This window comes from Bubalus bubalis, chromosome 23, assembly GCF_019923935.1.
Source record: "Bubalus bubalis isolate 160015118507 breed Murrah chromosome 23, NDDB_SH_1, whole genome shotgun sequence".
NCBI lineage: Eukaryota > Metazoa > Chordata > Mammalia > Artiodactyla > Bovidae > Bubalus > Bubalus bubalis.
In genome coordinates, this window is record NC_059179.1 from 22,971,009 (window position 1) to 22,989,172 (window position 18,164).

Here is an 18,164-nt window from a genome sequence, read left to right on the forward strand (position 1 = left end):
CTGTCGATGCCTGGAGGTATTTTGGGTCGTCACAACTGGGACGGGAGGTACCACTGGCATCTACTGGGTAGAGGCCAAGGATGATGCTAAACACCCTAAAGTGTACAGGACAGTTAGCACACAAAGAATTATCTGGGCCAATAAGTCAATAATGCCGAGATTAAAAGACCCTGCCCCAAATAACTCTGATGTTCACTAAAGTTTGAGAAGTACTCATCTAAGCCTTAAAACAAGCCTTCAAAAGAAAGTAGCATCTGAACAGATTTTTGAGAGGATGAATAAAACTTCTGCCATCTCCAGGAAAGGCACTGGAGCAATCCTCACCTATTTCCACCTCATTCTCCCCATATTACTCACCAACACCATCCCCTTTTCTCAGGATCTTAGCCTCTGTTTGCCCATCTGTGAAAGATCACTATGGAACACATTGACTATAGTAGTCCACAGTGCCTCCTGAAGGAGATGAAAATCCTGTCTGCCCAGAAGTTGTGGCTGAGCCAGATAACACCACTCCACTCTGATCATGAGCCATTCACCCAATACACACTAGGTTTACCAAGTCAGAAACAGTCTTCTGACTCTCCTAAAAAATTTCCCTAGTTCCTCTAGATGTGAGGGTTTGTGTTTTTAATTTTCAGGCAAAAGTTATCTGCTCCCTATGTCCTTTTGTAAGGCATCCCACACTCCCAAGGTAAACACTAAAACTATAATGCAAGGTGTTTTTACCTTTAAATCCCAACCCTTAATTTCTCAAACTAGCTCCTGTATCGCCTCTTCCTTTCTGAAGGCCCCAAAGATTTAGCTCACTAATTGGATTCACTTACTCATGTTCCACATGACTCCCTGTCATACCTTATTTCAGCAGCATGGGACATGGGTTCCCCTAATTCTACCCCCAGACTGGGTCTGAAACCAGCATGTAACTCCTTTCCGTTTTAATGGATTTTTACTGCTAGTCACTCCAAGTCTTTTATACCCCCAAAATGAAAATAGAGTGAGACCTGCATTCTTGAAGCTGCCTCTCTAAATCCCCTTCACGTGGTCTTTTTTTTTTTTTTTGGCCACACCACACAGCATGTGGGATCTTGGTTCCCCAACCAGGGATCCAACCCTTCCACCCTGAAGTGGGAGCACAAAGTCTTAACCACTGGATCTCCAGGGAAGTCCCCCTAAATTCTCTTCACAGAGAGCTCCACGACAGGCCACAATCCTTTTGTTCTATCATTTGTTTTATTTTAATTACTGGGGATGGAATTCATCATTCATTCTTCCATATCTTTCAGAGCACAGCCTCCCACTCAAGGTGGTATATGATGATAAATACTACTACTGAGTACTCACTATATACTTGGCACTGTTCTAAGTGATTTAAATATACTGTATTAATTCTTATAACAAGCAAATGAAGTAGGTACTAATACCATAATTTTAGGGTGAGGATTTTACTTTACCCAAGTAATAAGTAGTAAAGCCACTAAATCTTTCTGGTAGCTCTATGAGAATATCGTGTTAGTGCAAAAAAAAAAAAAAAAAAAAAAGTGCTTACTAGTAGAACATTTAAAAATCTAGATTCAGTTAAAATTCTGTGGAAACTCCAAACTGATATTCATATCACATTCATTCCCACTTTACATCTGACAAGCATCACCCCTATTTTCTAGATGCTAGGACAGAACCGGCCTGATTCAGTGATAAGCACACGAGCCACTATGGGGCAGCATCTGTATCTTGTGTGTGTTGCTATGCTCTGTACAGTGTTTACCTCAGAATGGGTGTCTAGCTGACACTTGAAAGTGGAATTAACTCAGGGACTTGCCCAAGACTAAGCAGCAAGTGGCGAAACCACGATTTCCCCAATCTCCACTCTGGGTTATCGGTCGTAGTCACACCTACTAGAAATGAACTAGCTCCACAGAAGAGAATTCAATCTGGTCCCATCAGAATCTACTAAGTCTGCCTACTTTCACAAATTAGTAATAGAGATGAAGAGGTTTAAACAAACATGACTATCTCAGGTTCCCTTTTAAATGATTTTACATAAGAAGGAATGCACTTGTACCTTCAGAAGAAGGAACCAACTTCAAACTGACAGGATTTCAGGAAACTGTGATTGAAAATCACCTTTTTCTGACAGCTCCCAGGATGAGAATTCATTGTACAATCCTCTTCTCAAAAGCAGGAGCTCTTGTAAATTAATACTGTCTATCTCCTGCTCAAGCCCTGAACTTCCTCAAGCAGCACAACGTCACTCACACCTTTTTCATCTCTTTCACCTTTCCTGTTGAACAATACAAGCCTCATGAATACCACCCAAGCATAAAATGAAAATTGTAAGACAGACTCCCATAATCTTCTTAAAGGAAAGCACAAAAGGTAACAGCAACCTAGCAAAGTAAACTGATTTCCTGTTAGCTCAACAACTAACACTTACCAAGACGTTATAATAACATGAACATGGTCTAAGGGGAAAAGGACACAAAATTAGAAGTATGGTTCCTGCCTTGAGATGCTCACTATTAAGTGAAAGAAGTGCCTATTCGAATAATTCCTTATAAAGAAATAGACATTATTTTCCCAGGAGTTTTTTCATGTATGTCCTTCCTCCAAGCTACCGCCAAAATATCAAGCTCACCAGGCCTCCTTATTTCCAGCTGCCTACTAACATGTCCATGGGTATATTCCACAATCAACTTGATCTCAGCATACCAGACTATCTCCACTATACCTTTTCCAAAGCCACCCAACCCTTTAAAAAATCTGCTCTACTTTTTCTAATCCATATCCTGGTCAATGAAATTCCCATTTACCCAATTTCTCAAATTAGAAAGCTTAGCCCACTGTCTCTCCCTAAAACAGTCACTAAGTCCTATTGCAGCTATCTCAGAAATACTTCTAAAATCCATTCCCCCTCCTCTTCATTCCCACTGCCACACTTGTCTCACTGCCTCATTTCTCCATTACTTTAATCTGCACTTCTGTCACTCCTTAACATTAAAAAGTTTCAATGGCTCCCAGCTCTTTTCAGTCTCACCTCCAGACAATTTCCCCACCACACATTCTGTTTCAGACAAATTTCTGACACTTAAACGTCATGCTATTTTCTTTCCTGACTGTCACCATGTCTTTGCTCATGCTGTTGTCTCCAACTGGGATGTCTTTCCTTACTTGCACAAGTTCCTACTCATTTTCCAACACCCAACTCAAATACTTCCTCCCTGCAGATTCCCCTGACTCTCCAGGCAATGGTAATATTTCCTTCACACCAAATAAATTCCTTTAAATGGATATGTAACACGCAGCACTACAACTTTCATGTGAATATGTCTCTCTGATGTTCTTGAGGAAAGATAGACATCTTTTTTTTTAAAGTAAGAAATGGATTTATCTTGAGAAACACACTCCACAGACAGTGTGGGCCATCTCGGAAGGCAAGAGGCCTGATACTCATATATCTAACCCCAGAGCCAGTTACATACATGCTCCATGAATGTGTGTTGAATAGAGTTCACCCTCATATATCCTGGATCAATTTGGTATTTGGTTAGTTTCCCCAAATTCTATGGATTTCTGAACTTGGCTCTATATAAAAGCCTAACTTTCCTAACACTGCTTTGAGTTTTCATGAGGTTTTATTATTACTATTCAAATGTCTAACGAGTATATATGCCTAAACGACCTATGAAAATACCTTAAAGGCTCCCCTGTTCGCTAAGGAAAGAATGAGAGTACTCGTTCACAATTCTAATAAGAATCATCATCCTTTCTTCTAGACTGATCCTATATCTGGAAAAGCCCTCACACAGGAGGTATTGTACACACAAGACCAACGGAAGGCACACCGAAAATAATTCCAATTAACTTGAGCTAAATTAACAGCAGACACAAACCCTATTTGCCCTCCTTTACAAAGTCAGTGAGAGTACTAGCAAAGAAACAGCTCTCACTACACGCAAAACTTTTCCTGGAGAGGAGGAATTGGGGCAGGTCAGATGATCCACATTTACTCGGCCCTGCCCAAGCCTCTACTTCTCCACGTCGAGAGGCAGCACTCCTCAGCCTCCCATAGTTCTCCTTCCCCAAGGAACCAGCTTTTATTTCCTGTTTCTTCCCTACACCTTACTGGGAACAGGTTCGTTTCCCTGGTTCACACCTAGAGAGAAAACATGGTAGCTTTGTGTGAAGGGTGGGCTGGAGCTCGACGGTCAGAGACTGCACAGGACAGGATGGAGCCCTTCCGGGACACCTGAACACACCGGCACACAGGGCTTCCTCTAGCCCTTCTCCGGGGTCTTACTCCACGCCCTCACCTCAGGGCCAGGATGGGCTGAACGCCACTCGGGTGGGAACAACCCGGGAGAAAAGCTCTCAAGGTAGCCTGAGGAGTCCGGGTCAGCCTCGTGCCGAGGTCAAACGTCAGCGCCTCGGCTGCCAGGAGAGCCCACCAGGGACCCGAAGCGGCACTTTCGAGTTAGAGGGACCGGCGGCTGGACGAGCGCTCAGCTTCTCGCTCCGCTGCGCCGTTCGGGGCCCACCCTCCCCGCCGTACGCAGCCTCCGCCCGCCTCAGCAGCTGCCCTGCCTCCCTCCCTCTCCCCGCGTCGTCCCCCCGGCGAGCGCAGGCCCCGCCCCCAGGGCCGCCTCAGGGCCAAGGCCTAGTATAGCAGGACCCGCAGAGGTTGGCCAGGTTCGGAAACCTGCCCGGGCCGGCAACGCTTACCGGGCCCCTGGCTCCTCCTCCACCACCCGCGCCGCTCCCGGGTCCGCTCGCTCCCGACGCCACCGACACCGCCGCTGCTCCGGGCTCACGGACGCGCTCCCAACCTCCCCCGACCCTTCCCCCCAGCCCGTCGTGTCCCGCTGGGTCCTAAAGCCTGCCGCTGATAGGTTCGCCGGCGCCCGCTGCCCGAGGCTGGCTTGGACCACGATTCCCAGCAAGCATCACAAAGACTACGTTTCCCGAAATGCACCGCGAGAAAGAAATTAGCAAAAGGAATCTGTATCAGGAGTCTACTGGATACAAGTTGAATTAGCAGTTTCTTTAAATATGGCAAATTCTGAAATCGGCAAATTTGGGGAGGACGATGATGTTTCAGTTCAGTTCAGTTCAGTCGCTCAGTCGTGTCCGACTCTTTGCGACCCCATGAATTGCAGCACGCCAAGCCTCCCTGTCCATCACCAACTCCCGGAGTTCACTCAGACTCACGTCCATCGAGTCAGTGATGCCATCCAGCCATCTCATCTTCTGTCGTCCCCTTCTCCTCCTGCCCCCAATCCCTCCCAGCATCAGAATCTTTTCCAATGAGTCAACTCTTCGCATGAGGTGGCCAAAGTACTGGAGTTTCAGCTTTAGCATCATTCCTTCCAAAGAAATCCCAGGGCTGATCTCCTTCAGAATGGACTGGTTGGATCTCCTTGCAGTCCAAGGAACTCTCAAGAGTCTTCTCCAACACCACAGTTCAAAAGCATCAATTCTTCGGCGCTCAGCTTTCTTCACAGTCCAACTCTCACATCCATACATGACCACAGGAAAAACCATAGCCTTGACTAGACGGACCTTTGTTGGCAAAGTAATGTCTCTGCTTTTGAATATGCTATCTAGGTTGGTCATAACTTTCCCTCCAAGGATGTCTATTAAACATCCAGGCAAAAGTATTTGGTAGACATTTGGATACCTTCTGTTGGAACTCTGCAGAGATATCTTGGCTATATCTTGGCTATAGATAAATATTTTGGAGCCATTGTCCTAGTGGTAATGGTTCAAGCCACAAGAAGGAAAGAAATGGTCTAGGAAGAGGGTTAAAAAAAAAAGTAATAATGGGGGGGGGGTGCAGAGAGAAAAGGACCCCAAACAGAACTTTAAACCAGCATTTAAAGGATGGTGGAGAAAGAGGAACCAATGACAAAGTTCTGAAGATAGTACTATCTGAAAAGGAGGGAAATTAGAGTGGGAAAAAATGCTGTGGAAACTACAGGAGAGACTTTCAGTAAGGAAGTTGTCAAATGTCTCAAAGAGAAAAAGAAATTAAAATACCTTGGAGACCTCAGGAAAATCTGCTTCTGATGAGTAGTGGTTTGAGAAATGAATGGAAGGAGAGAAAGTAGAGACAACAAATGCTAAATCTGCAAGAAACTTGACTGTGAAGGGAGAGGGAGTAATCGAGGTGACAGTTTCGCGAGATAAGAATGAAAGAGTGGCTTCCAAAACAGGACAAACTGGGGAGTGTTTCTATGCTGAGAGCTGCTGCTGCTGCTAAGTTGCTTCAGTGTTTCTGACTCTGTGCGACCCACCAGGCTCCTCTGTCCACAGGATTCTCTAGGCAAGAATACTGGAGTGGGTTGCCATTTCCTTCTCCATGCTGAGAGCAAGAGGACAAAATGAGGCTGATGGAACAGATATGGATGCAATTCTCAGGGAAGTTGTGTGGAAAAGGAGGGAGGGGAAAGGCTCATGAAAGAGGGACTGGACTTGGAGGACAGAAGAATACTACAGCACCTGAGAAGGCAATCTGGGGTGGAGAGAACTCTTGCATGTCAATTTGTAGGTGCTGAAGAGATTACACACAGAATCAGTACCATTAAAGTATGTTTTAATTTTGTTTTCTAGCAAAATATTACTTTGGATGGGTTGTTGATAAAATGGTTTGGTGCAATGACCCTAGACCCAGATGGTGTGTGGTTGAAATCCTACCTCTATCTCTACTGCTTAATAGCTGTGTGATCTTGGTCAATGTACTTTATCTCTCTGTGGTTCATTTCCCTCATCTTTAAAAGGGGGTGGGGGGTCACAGTACGTTCTAAGAAAGTACAAGCTATTGTTTTTTCCACTAGATTGTCATTCCATGAAGCTGAGGTTTTCTCTTTTGTTTAGGGTTGTCTCCCCAGAGCCAGGCACTTTGTAGGTGCTCAATAAAAAATTTCATGAATAAATTGGAATGAGAGAGCGTGGCTTGGAGGGAAGGGAAGCGTTGGGAGTTGGATGCTGAAAGGGCTGGAATCTGGATTCTTTAGTCAGACTCTGGGCCACTCCCCGGCTTCTTGGGGCCTGAGGCAGCCGGCCTCCGAAAGCGTACCCAGAGTTGGCGAGGTCGGAGGCTCTGAGACCATTGGGTGCTCTCGCGGCTCCTCCCACAGCTATGCCTCTGTAGCCCCCCCGCCCCTTGATGGGCGGTGTTATGCCGGCAGGGCGTAAAACAGACGCAGGTCTCAAGCTAGCCGTGAGGGGCGGGGTTGGGCGGGGCTGAGTCTTAGCCCGGCCTTGGCTCGCCTAGTCGACCCGGGACGGAAGTCTCAACCCCATCCTCGACTTCCCGCGGGAACCCGGGACTGAGATACGGGCTTTGCCCTACGGTGCGGCGGGCCTAGGCGTGCTCCGGCGCGGGGGACACTATGAAGCGTGCGGGGACTCTGCGCCTGCTCTCAGATCTGAGCACCTTCAGCGGCGCGGCCCGGCTCCGGGAGTTGCTAGCCGGGGACCCAGCCGTCCGAGTTCGCTGCAGCCCAGACGGCCGCCACCTACTGTTGCTGCGACCTCCGGGGTCACCAGCCCCGCAACTGCTGGTCGCGGTGCGTGGACCCGGTGAGGAACTGGAAAGTGCCTGGCCGCCTGGCCAGCCCTCACCGCTAGACGCCTTCCTCCTGCCGTGGCGGGCGCGATCGGCGCTAGTCCTAGTGTGGGAGAGTGGCCTACTCGAGGTGTGGGGCTCGGGGGTGGGGCCCGGCTGGCGGCTGCTGCAGAGCACCGAGCTGTGTCCTGGAGGTGGAGCCCGTGTGGTAGCCGCGGCGGCGCCCCGAGGCCGCCTGGTGTGGTGCGAGGAGCGGCCCGCCGGCACTGAGGGCCAATTAGGGCCTCCTGCAGTGGCTTTTAGCCATTGTGTGTGCGTCAGGACCCTCGAGCCCAGCGGGGAGGCCGGCACCAACCTGGGCAGCACGCACATACTGCTGCACCACTGCCCCGCTTTCGGGCTGCTGACCTCCCGCAAGGACCTCTTCCTGGTGCCCACTGCCACCACCTGGCCTGGCTTGGGTCATATTCTGCTCATTTGGAGCCCAAGCAAGGGCAAGGTAGTGGTGGCTGCCCCATGTCTTGGCCTCTCCCACAGTAGAAGCCTGAATCCTGGAAGAGGGGACACATGGGACTTCAGGACCCTGCTCCGAGGCCTTCCTGGACTGCTGTCCCCCAGGCAGCCATTGACTGTACATACCTGGGCCCCAACTCCCCAGGGCCTGATGTGGCTTGACCTCAGGGGCACTGTGAGCCTGGTGCAGCCCCACGGTGGCTCCCGGACTGTTGGCACCCTGCAGGAGGCACCTGCCAGCGTGGCAGGGTCTGCAGCACTGGGCACATTTCATGGCACTCTGGCCTGTGTGCTGGGCTCCACATTGGAACTGCTGGACACGGGCAGTGGGCAGCTGCTGGAGAGGAAGATCCTGAGTACAGACCGAGTACATCTGTTGGAACCCCCCGCCCCTGGCATGGAAGATCAGGAAGAGCTGGAGACTCGAGGGGGTCTTCGTTTACTTTCAGCTGTGGGTCTGTTTCAAGTAGGCTGGAAAACCCCACAAAGCCTTGAGCTGCCTTCAACTGAAGATATGGTGTTTGAGGAGGCCTGCAAGTACTACCAGCGACGGAGCCTGCGGGGTGCCCAGCTCACCCCAGAGGAACTGCGACATAACAGCATATTCCGAGCACCTCAGGCCCTGGCATCCATCCTCCAGGGCCATGTGTCCCCATCAGCACTGTTGACCACACTGAGGGCCGAGCTTCGGGATTACCGGGGCTTAGAACAGCTCAAAGCCCAGCTAGTGGCTGGGGACGAGGAGGAGGCTGGCTGGACTGAGCTGGCAGAGCACGAAGTGGCACGGCTGCTGAGGACTGACTTGATGGGAGACCAGCTGGCCCAGCTCAACACCATTTTCCAAGCCCTCCCTACAGCAGCCTGGGGTGCCATCCTCAGGGTCCTGCAGCTCCAGCCAGATGGCAATGGCCATCTGAGGTCCCAAGCTCCCCCAGATGTGTGGAAGAAGGTACTGGGGGTTACAGCAGCTGGAAAAGAACCACCCAATGGCATACTGCCCCCCTTTGAACTCCTGTGCCAGTGCCTCTGCCGGCTGGAGCCACAGTGGCTGCCACCCTTTGTGGAGCTGGCCCAGCAACAGGGGGGGCCTGGCTGGGGGGCAGGAGGCCCAGGGCTGCCCCTCTATCGCCGAGCCCTGGCAGTACTAGGTGAGGAGGGGACTAGGCCTGAAGCACTGGAGCTAGACCTACTCTTGGGCAGTGGGCGGCCCAAAGCTGTGCTCCAAGCTGTGGGGCAGCTGGTGCAAAAGGAACAGTGGGAACGGGCTTTAGAGGCTGGCCTGGCTCTCAGCCCCTCTAGCCCCCTGCTTCGAAGTGAGATCTTCAAACTGCTGTTGGCCGAATTTGCCCGGCATCGCCGGCTTGATGCTCACCTCCCCCTCCTTTGCCGCCTGTGCCCACCAGACCTAGCTCCAGCTGAACTCCTGCTTCTACTGCGGACATACCTCCCAGATGAGTTGGAGCCCCCTGCCCCATTCTCTGAGCCTGGGGCAGAGCCCCCTCTCACTGTGGGCTTGCTCAGAGCCCTGCTGAAGCAGACTGGGACTCAAGGACGAGCCTCTGGCCCAGTTCTAAGCTTATATGAGGACATTCTATGGGACCCAGACACTCCACCCCCCACCCCACCTCGGGTGTCAGCCCTCCAGGCATCAGACCACCCAGGCCTGGAGGCCTGGGCACCATCTGGACAGGGTCTCGATGTGACTGACACAGGCTGAAAATTGTCTCTGGGACACAGTGATCAGGGAAAGGTGCCTAGGAGTTAGAGGAGCCAGAGTGGGACCTCTTCCCACTTCCTCTTCCGAGCAGTTTATATACATACACACATATATATATATATATATATATATATATATATAATGGTACAATAAACTTGTTTGGTTTTTGTCCTTAGGTTTCCGTCTTAGCACAAAGCTTCTAAAACTCATAGAATTTCCTGAGTGATATGCGTGAAAGAAGTGTCTTTGTTATAACAAACCCCTTTATATCAAACCTGCATTTATACTAATAAGGTAAACTTATACTGCTACTAAAAGTGGGGACCCCTAGCATCAGGATAAGGGCTGGTCAGTAGAAATACCAAGTGGTGAAAGGGTTGAAAGCTTTAGCCCATCCTCAGCCTCCTGGGAGGGGAATGGGACTAGAGATTAAGCTCTATAAAAAATCCTGAACAGGGAAATTTGATGAACTGGCTTGGTGAACACATTAAGGTGCTGGAACAATGATGCACCCAGAGAGAGCATGGAAGCTCCATGCACATCCCCCACACAGTTCTTTGCCCTGTGCCTCTCTTCCATCTGGCAGTTGTATCCTTTAATAAACCTGTAAACGTTAAGTATTTTCCTGGGTTTTCTTAGCCATTCTAGCAAATGGTCAAACCAATTTATAGCATGAAAGTGAAAGTAAAAGTTGCTCAGTCGTGTCCGACTCTGCAACCCCATGGAACAGTCATGGAATTCAGGTCAGAATACTGGAGTAGGTAGCCATTCCCTTCTCCAGGGGATCTTCCCAACCCAGGGATCAAACCCAGGTCTCCCACATTGCAGGTGGATTCTTTACCAGCTGAGCCACCAGGGAAGCCCGATTTATAGTATGGGAACTCCCAATTTATAGCCAGCCAGTCAGAAGTATCAGTGGCTTGTGACTGGCATTGGAAGTGAAGGTGGTCTTGTGGAATTGAGCACTTAACCTGTGGGGCCTATGCTAACTCCATGTAGTTAGTATCAGAGCTGAATTGACTTGCAGGACACCCAGTTGATGTCTACAGAGAACTGATGGTTGGTGTTGGAAAACACAGTTGGTGTGGTTTTGAACAGCTAAGGGCCTCATAGAGTTGGTCATAGAGGGAGTGGTTGAATCTGAACTGTTGGCTAAAGTGGCCACTTCCAATAATGAAAATATTAATAATTAACATTTATGAGTACTCTGCTAGTCTTTAAATAGTCCGTCTTTTATGTTTCTAATAACCCCATCAAGAAAGTACTAATCCCCATTTTACAGATGAGGAAACAGATTTAGAAAGACTGCTTGACCAGGGTCAGTCAACTGGAAAGTAGGAGCTCTAAGATTTGAACCACCTTACTGTATAGCCCTACAGTCGGACACAAAGAGTCGGACATGACTGAGCGACTTCACTCACTAACTCACTCATTTACTCACTGTATAGCCCTATAGCTGATGCTGGCTTGAGCTTGAATGCACTTCTCATTCCTGGCTCATTCTTCCTCTAGCCTGTTGTGAGGAGGGGGATTTGCCAAGGTTCATGCTTCCTTTCCCCAAGACCCTTCTGTTCCTAAGTAGGAATTGTGCTAAGCCCTGGGGCCATGCTTGTCCTCCCTAGGATTCCTGGAGCAGCCACTGGTTAAGGGGAAGGTTGACCACAAACAGGAGAGCTAACTGCAGAGACTTCTGGCTTAGTAACAAAAGTCACTGGAGCAGGGTTGCTTGGAGGCTGACTGCCTAAACCAAGAAACAAGAACATCTCCAGCACAGATTTCTGAGCCTCTGGATTTAATCAGCAGGACCCCCTTTGAAGAGGCCTTGGCCCTCTACCCGCTGCTACCCAAGGGACTCCTCAGCTGGGTTCTGGGCTTAGGGTGGGACCCTGGGTGGTGCAACTCAGCATCATCCCAGACTCCCCAGGCATCCCTTGTCCATGGCTTGGGCCCAAGGTAAGGACTGCCACTTGGCTTTGCGCTCAGCTAGTACCTGCAGTAGCTCAATGTTAAAGAATCCGCCTGCCAATGCGGGAGGTGCAAGGTCAATCCCTGGGTCAGGAAGATCCTCTAGAGAAGGGCATGGCAACCCACTCCAGTATTCTTGCCAGGAGAATCCCCACGGACAGAAGAACCTGGCAGGCTACAGCCCATAGGGCGTAAAGAGTCAGACACGACTGAGGCGAATTAGCATTTAGTACACACACAAGTAAGGGAGCCACCTAACCTGGCAGCTCTAAGGGGAGCAGTTGTACTTAGATGGGAACTTCCACCTGCTCTTAAAGACTTGCTGCTTGACTGCTCTTGTCCTTGCTCATGCCCCAGCTCCAATGAGTGGGGTGAAGCAACCCCCAACCTTGTCTTAGGACTTTGGAGAACAGTTCAGGGATGCAAATATTGTGTGACTGGGTTCTGGTGGAGTGTGCAAGAGGACCATCAGAAAGTTGGCCCCTGAGGCAGAGGGCTACAGGTGGGTGGGTGGAGAGAGGGGAGTTCCCTGGTGGACCAGTGACTGGGACTCCACATTCCCAATACAGGGGGCCTGGATTCAATCCCTGATCAGGGAACTGGATCTCACAAGCTGTAACACTTCACATGCCACAACTAAAGATCCCACATGCCACAAGCAAGATCAAAGATCCCATATGCTGTAACTAAGACCCAGCGCAGTCAAAATTTAAAAAAAGTAGAGTCCTTCGGAGAAGGCAATGGCACCCCACTCCAGTACTCTTGCCTGGAAAATCCCATGGACAGAGGAACCTGGTGGGCTGCAGTCCATGGGGTCGCTAAGAGTCGGACAGGACTGAGCGACTTCACTTTCACTTTTTACTTTCATGCATTGGAGAAGGAAATGGCAACCCACTCCAGTGTTCTTGCCTGGAGAATCCCAGGGACGGGGGAGCCTGGTGGGCTGCCGTCTATGGGGTCACAGAGTTGGACACGACTGAAGTGACTTAGCAGCAGCAGCAGAAAGAGTCCTTAGATAGGGATACTGGGACATGGGGGATTTAGGAGCTGAGGTCCTTCATCTTGGGTGCCTGGGTAAAGGGAAATTCTGGGGCTGAAGGTTTTACAGGTGGCTCAGTAGTTAAGAATCCCCCTGTCAAGAAAGAGACATCCAGGTTCAATCCCTGGGTCGAGAAGATGCCCTAGAAAAGGAAATGGCAACCCACTCCAGTATTCTTGCCTGGAGAATCCCATGGACAGAGGAGCCTGGCAGGCTAAATCCATGGGGTCACAAAAGAGTAGAGTCAGACTTGACTTAGTGATTAAACAACAACAACAACAAGGTCCCTGGACAGGAGGTGGCAGGAAGGCCTGAGGCCCCTGGGGAGGTGAAGAGGAGGCTCCTAGGCCAGTGAGTAGTCATGCTTCCACAGGTGTGCCTCATCTCTGGAGCTCCCTCAAGGTCACTTGGCTGTAGTCTCTGGAAAACTTGAAGGTGAAACTAAGTTAGGCAAGACCAGAATGCAGTCTGGGCAAAGGAGAGGAAGCAAATCTTGAGGCTCCTCTACCTGCACATACTCCCATGGAGCCCAGTCCTCCCTTCTTCATCTCCCTAGTGCCTACCCGCTTTTCCATTGCCTCACCAGGGGGTTTACTGTTTAGATACAGACCACAGCTTCTGGGCCACCCAGTGACTGGAACACAGGACTACAGCAACCCAAGTCTTCTCCAACCTGCCAAGTTCAGAGATCAAATCCCACCCCTTTCTCTGCATGTGGCCTGTAAGAAAATGGTGGCCAGAGTAGGCAGTATCCAAACCACTCAGTTTTCCTCCCATACCCTGACCCAGCCACACTTTCCCTGCATGGTCAGGGAAAGAGAAGGAGTCAGACCTGGGGAGGAGGCAGCTGTAGACCCCCAGCTCCATAGGGAGCCACCTGAGGCTGGTATGCCTGGCACCCGCACTACCCTGGAAAAAGGGGAAGACAAAATCCTCACGTGGCTCCCCAGGGCCCCACTCAGTCTCTTCTTAGGCACAGGCTCCCCCTGGTGGTTATTCTCATCATTGCCAGCTCCACTCATTACCTTTGCCACCTCCTGCTGCTGCTGCTGCTAAGTCACTTCAGTCGTGTCCCCACAGACATCAGCCCACCAGGCTCTCCTGCCCCTGGGATTCTCCAGGCGAGAACACTGGAGTGGGCTGCCATTTCCTTCTCCAATGCATGAAAGTGAAAAAGTGAAAGTGAAGTCGCTCCATTGTGTCCGACTCTTAGCGACCCCATGGACTGCAGCCTACCAGGCTCCTCCATCCATGGGATTTTCCAGGCAAGAGTACTGGAGTAGGGTGCCATTGCCTTCTCCTGGGAAGCCTCAAATATGCACACACTTGCCCATTTCTGGACTAACGACTGAAGAAGCCTCTGAAGGTGGTAAATTAAGGGTTTTTTTTTGAGGGCAAGGGAAAAAGAGGAGAAATCAGGATAGAATTCAGGGAGCAAAATCATGGGGGAGAGGGGAAGGGATGCTGATCTTGTACTATGACACTGTCCTAGTAGATACTATTCCAGAAGAAAGAGGAACCTGAGCTGCCAGGATGCTTCTTGTCCAGGGTGGAAACTGCCCCAGCTACCAGATTGACCTGGATAATTTGATCCAACCAAAGAGGAAGTTGAGGGCACAGCAGAGTTTTCTCAGAAGGCATAGGGTGGTTGTATTTTATATGAATTTGAAATATAGGAAAAAGATGCCGGATTTTATTCAAAATCAATAAAGTCCACTTTATGCTCAAAATGTGAAATGAAGGTAAATCTTCACAAATATAAAACTTTTTGAGAATCACAATTTCAAAGCTAATGGACCATTGTGTGAACTGTAAACTGCCATACTGTTACAGCGTGGATCCCCATTTCTGCTGGTAAACAAAAATTCAGGTGGAGAGGGAAGCTAAATCAGACTGTGAGGTGAGGGCTGAGTGACCAGGGTCCTTCACCAGTTGTGGGTAGAAGCCTTGGGGTGTTTTCTCCTCTAGTTCCCAGAGGGAGAGCCTGGGCCTGCTCCAAAGGTTGCTACACAGGAGCAAGAACAAAGGTGAAGAAGGACAGAGGCAGAGAGATGAATAAGAGGATGAGGTTGGACCAGGAGAAGAGGGAGAGGAGACACAGACAGGAAGGGGGAGACGGACCTGGCGGAGACAGGGAAAGGCTCTCACTCTGGAAGGCAGAAGATGCTAGATGCTCCCAAGATTGACTGCTGCAGGATGGAGTACAGAGCAGAGAGGGGTCCCTTGGGGCCTCTCACCAGAATCATAGACAGAACCAGTGGGACAGCTAGTCTAGATTTGGTCTTCCAGAGGTTTCCATTATCTGGGAAATAGAGGAAAAGGGAAGGAATTGTGAAGAGCTGAGGAAGGGTGAACAGGGGGTGGCCTTCACCAAGAATGAGGTCAGTCCACTTCATCTGGGCCTCCCTGAGCTAAAGGTTCTGGGGAAGCAGACTGTCCAGGTCTTTCAGAGGTTTCAGGTCCTCGGGCTTTGGCAACCACTCAGATTCCAAGGCGACACACAGTCTTCTCACAGTCTCTATTACTTTTGTTTTGTACCCAGGAAGTGGGCATTGTCCCACCCTTAACCACACGAGGCTGGCACTAGAAGCAGCCTAGAGCCCCAGCTTTGAAGTTGTGCTTCTCAAAAAGTTTTATATTTGGGAAGATTCGCCTTCATTTTCACATTTTGGGAACAGCTGAGGAGCCATTAGGAAAGCAAAAGGGAGCTCTTCTTCCTGGGTGCTGCCTATGAAGGTGGCAGCCATCTCCTACTTGGCATCCTGGCCACCCTCAGACCCCTCATGAAGCCCAAGATCATCAAAAAGAGAACCAAGAAGTTCATCTGGCACCAGTCAGATGGATATGTCAAAATTAAGCAAACTAGGGGAAATCCAGGGGCATTGATACTAGGCTGCACAGGAGACTCAGGGGCCACATCTTGATGCCTAACATTGGTTATGGGCCAACAAGAAAACAAAGCACATGCTGCTCAGTGGCTTCCAGAAGTTTCTGGTCTACAACCTCAAGCAACTTGAGGTGCTGCTAATGTTCAACAAATCTTCCTGTGCCAAGACTGCTCACAATATTTCCTCCAAGAACCGGAGAACCATTGAGGAAAGAGCAGCCCAGCTGGCCATCAGAGTCCCCAAGCCTAATGCCAGGCTGCATAGCCAAGAAAATGAGTAGACACCTCGTGCACACATTTTGTTTGTATTAATAAAACCCTAAAACTTGGCAAAAAAAAAAAACAAAACCGGAACAATTGTTAGTCTGTCCCAAGTCTGCCCTGCCTCTCCCATCTCTGTGCCCAGCTTCAGTTCCCAATCACCATCCTGTCAAGCCCTGGGCATCTCTTTTCATTCCTCACATCTCTCACACCCCATCTCTCAAAGTCATGGATTCTGAGCTTATGCATATTGATGATCAAATCCACTGAGTCTATCAGTACACTGAAATTCTTAAAAGTTGAATTCAACAAATCTTCTGTATTATAAACTCTGTTGACATCCCAATCTTCTCCACCTGGGTGTTCACATCTGGGTGGAGTGGTGGAAATGGAGTGGTAGTACAAAAGAAGTATCTGGGCTGGGGGGTGCCCACCCTACATGTGCCACAATGTCTGCGCCTTCTTATCCCCTCTTTCTGGGATGCCATGAAGAGACTGTGGGTCCCTTACTGGTGTTCCAAGTTTCACTAACTCAAAATCCATGCAACTAATTCTAGGAAAGGGGGGGATTAGGAGTTGACCCTACTGGGACCTCTTTGACACTCTTCTAAAAAATCACTCCATAAAGGGGCTTTTCCTGCATGCAGCCGAGGAAATACAGAGGTGAGAAAAACTAATTGGGAAATGCTCAAAATACAGCCAGCCATAGAGTTAAAGGGAAGATGAATGCTTGCCCTAGTTGGTGTCTTCAGGCCAGACCCAAGAGGAGAGGCTATCAGCCCTTTCATTCCATGGACCAGAGTTGGCAGAAGTTCCCCAGCTTTCTGAAATTTTCAAACCTTCCTCAGGCTTTGGCCCTCTTTCCACACAGTGATCAATTGTAAAAAATGTGAAAGGAAAAGGTAGCATGCAATTTTCTTTAGGGAGATCATAACTAACGGGAGGCAAAGAGATGTGAGGAGAGCTGGTGGCCCCCTTCAGCATCCAGTCTAGAGATGTGAGGATCCCCAGAGATTAAATGGGTAGCAAGCAACCTGAGGCTCTTGCTATTTGTGGAAAAGAAGAAAGGAGGCATGGTAGTACCAACTATAAGGCTTATATGGCTCCCAGTTCAGGAAGCAAATCCCCAGAGTGGGAAAGAAACAGACCCAGCTGAATGGCTAGGCCCTTGGAAGTAAGGACGTAAGGAAGAAAGAGGGCTCAGGGAGCTAGCCTGGTTTGGCAAAATAAACTCTTCTGGATCTTTTTAACCCTGATGGCTCCCTCAGTATATTAAGACACCTACCATTGTCAGGAACAGTCCTACTTTGTTAATGATCATATAGGAGTTCATTTTCAAAAAAAGTATTTAACACTGACATCAGTTAATTAACATCTGGGAGCGAGAGGAAGAAAAACCAGGTGGGCAAAGACTAAGACCTTGGGCCTGCCTTGCCTCATTTGCCTCGTGAAGGCAGAAACTCCCCCTCACTCCTTCTCCAAATCCTCGCATGATGGACACAACACCGTCACCTCATTCTATAAAGAACAATAACCTGGCTGACCCTTTCCTGCCACCAGCATCTATGTGCTTTTCTCAGTTTAAAGGCTCTCGGTGATCAGGCTTTAATCAAATTCCCCATCACAAACGGGCTTCTTTAGGAATCCCCTGGTGGTTCAGTGGTTAGGACTCCATCACTGCTGAGGCTGTGGGTTCAGTCTCTGTTCAGGGAACTAAGATCCCGCTGCACAGGGTGCAGCCAAAAGGAAAAAGGAAAAGAGGGGCTTCTTTAAGTAGGAAGAGATTTGTCCTTTCAGAGTCAATGACTCTCCAAGAATGGGCTTAGATTTCCCTCATCAAAGGAGGCACATGTAGTGAGTTGAATCATGGCCCCCAAAAGATACATCAGAACCCAGAATACAGAATACCAGAACCCAGAATACCAGATACAAAAGATACATCAGAACCCAGAATACCAGAATACAGAATACCAGAACCCAGGATACCAGATACAAAAGATACCCAGAACCTCAGAATGTGACCTTATTTGTAAGAAGGGTCCTTGCAGATTTAATTAAGGTAAGGATTTCAAAAGGAGATCGTCCTAGACTAGAGTGGGTCCTAAATCCAAGAATGAGTATTCTCATAAGACAGAAAAGGAGACAACACAAAGACACAGGAGGAGACTGTCGTGCGAAGACAGAAGCAGGAGGAGCGCCAAGTGTAGCTGCCTGCGCCCAG

At 49.3% G+C, this 18,164-nt stretch overlaps 2 protein-coding genes and 1 pseudogene across 5 annotated transcripts in view; 2 read left to right on the forward strand and 1 right to left on the reverse strand.

The window, feature by feature from the left end:
• ARMH3 (armadillo like helical domain containing 3) overlaps window positions 1-4,870 on the reverse strand; it is a 172,901-nt gene extending 168,031 nt beyond the window's left edge. For 3 of the 4 annotated variants that reach the window (XM_006053135.3, XM_044935205.1, XR_006548057.1), the window contains exon 1: window positions 4,717-4,870. The gene's annotated coding sequence lies outside the window, so the exon portion shown is untranslated. Of the gene's footprint in view, window positions 1-4,307; window positions 4,496-4,716 lie in introns of those variants that run through there. The other variant, XM_044935204.1, reaches the window with a different exon arrangement.
• A 2,371-nt stretch (window positions 4,871-7,241) lies between these two features.
• On the forward strand, window positions 7,242-10,408 carry HPS6 (HPS6 biogenesis of lysosomal organelles complex 2 subunit 3). The gene has a single exon (XM_006053134.4). It carries the CDS (start codon window positions 7,386-7,388, stop codon window positions 9,789-9,791), a length of 2,406 nt encoding a protein of 801 aa, XP_006053196.2. The 5' UTR covers window positions 7,242-7,385; the 3' UTR covers window positions 9,792-10,408.
• Window positions 10,409-14,531: 4,123 nt separating this feature from the next.
• LOC102416307 lies at window positions 14,532-16,025 on the forward strand (annotated as a pseudogene).
• Window positions 16,026-18,164: the final 2,139 nt, after the last annotated feature.

What these genes read in the sequence shown, in the direction of transcription:
- HPS6 (XM_006053134.4), top strand. Translation starts at nt 7,386, where the DNA reads ATGAAGCGTGCGGGGACTCTGCGCCTGCTCTCAGATCTGAGCACCTTC.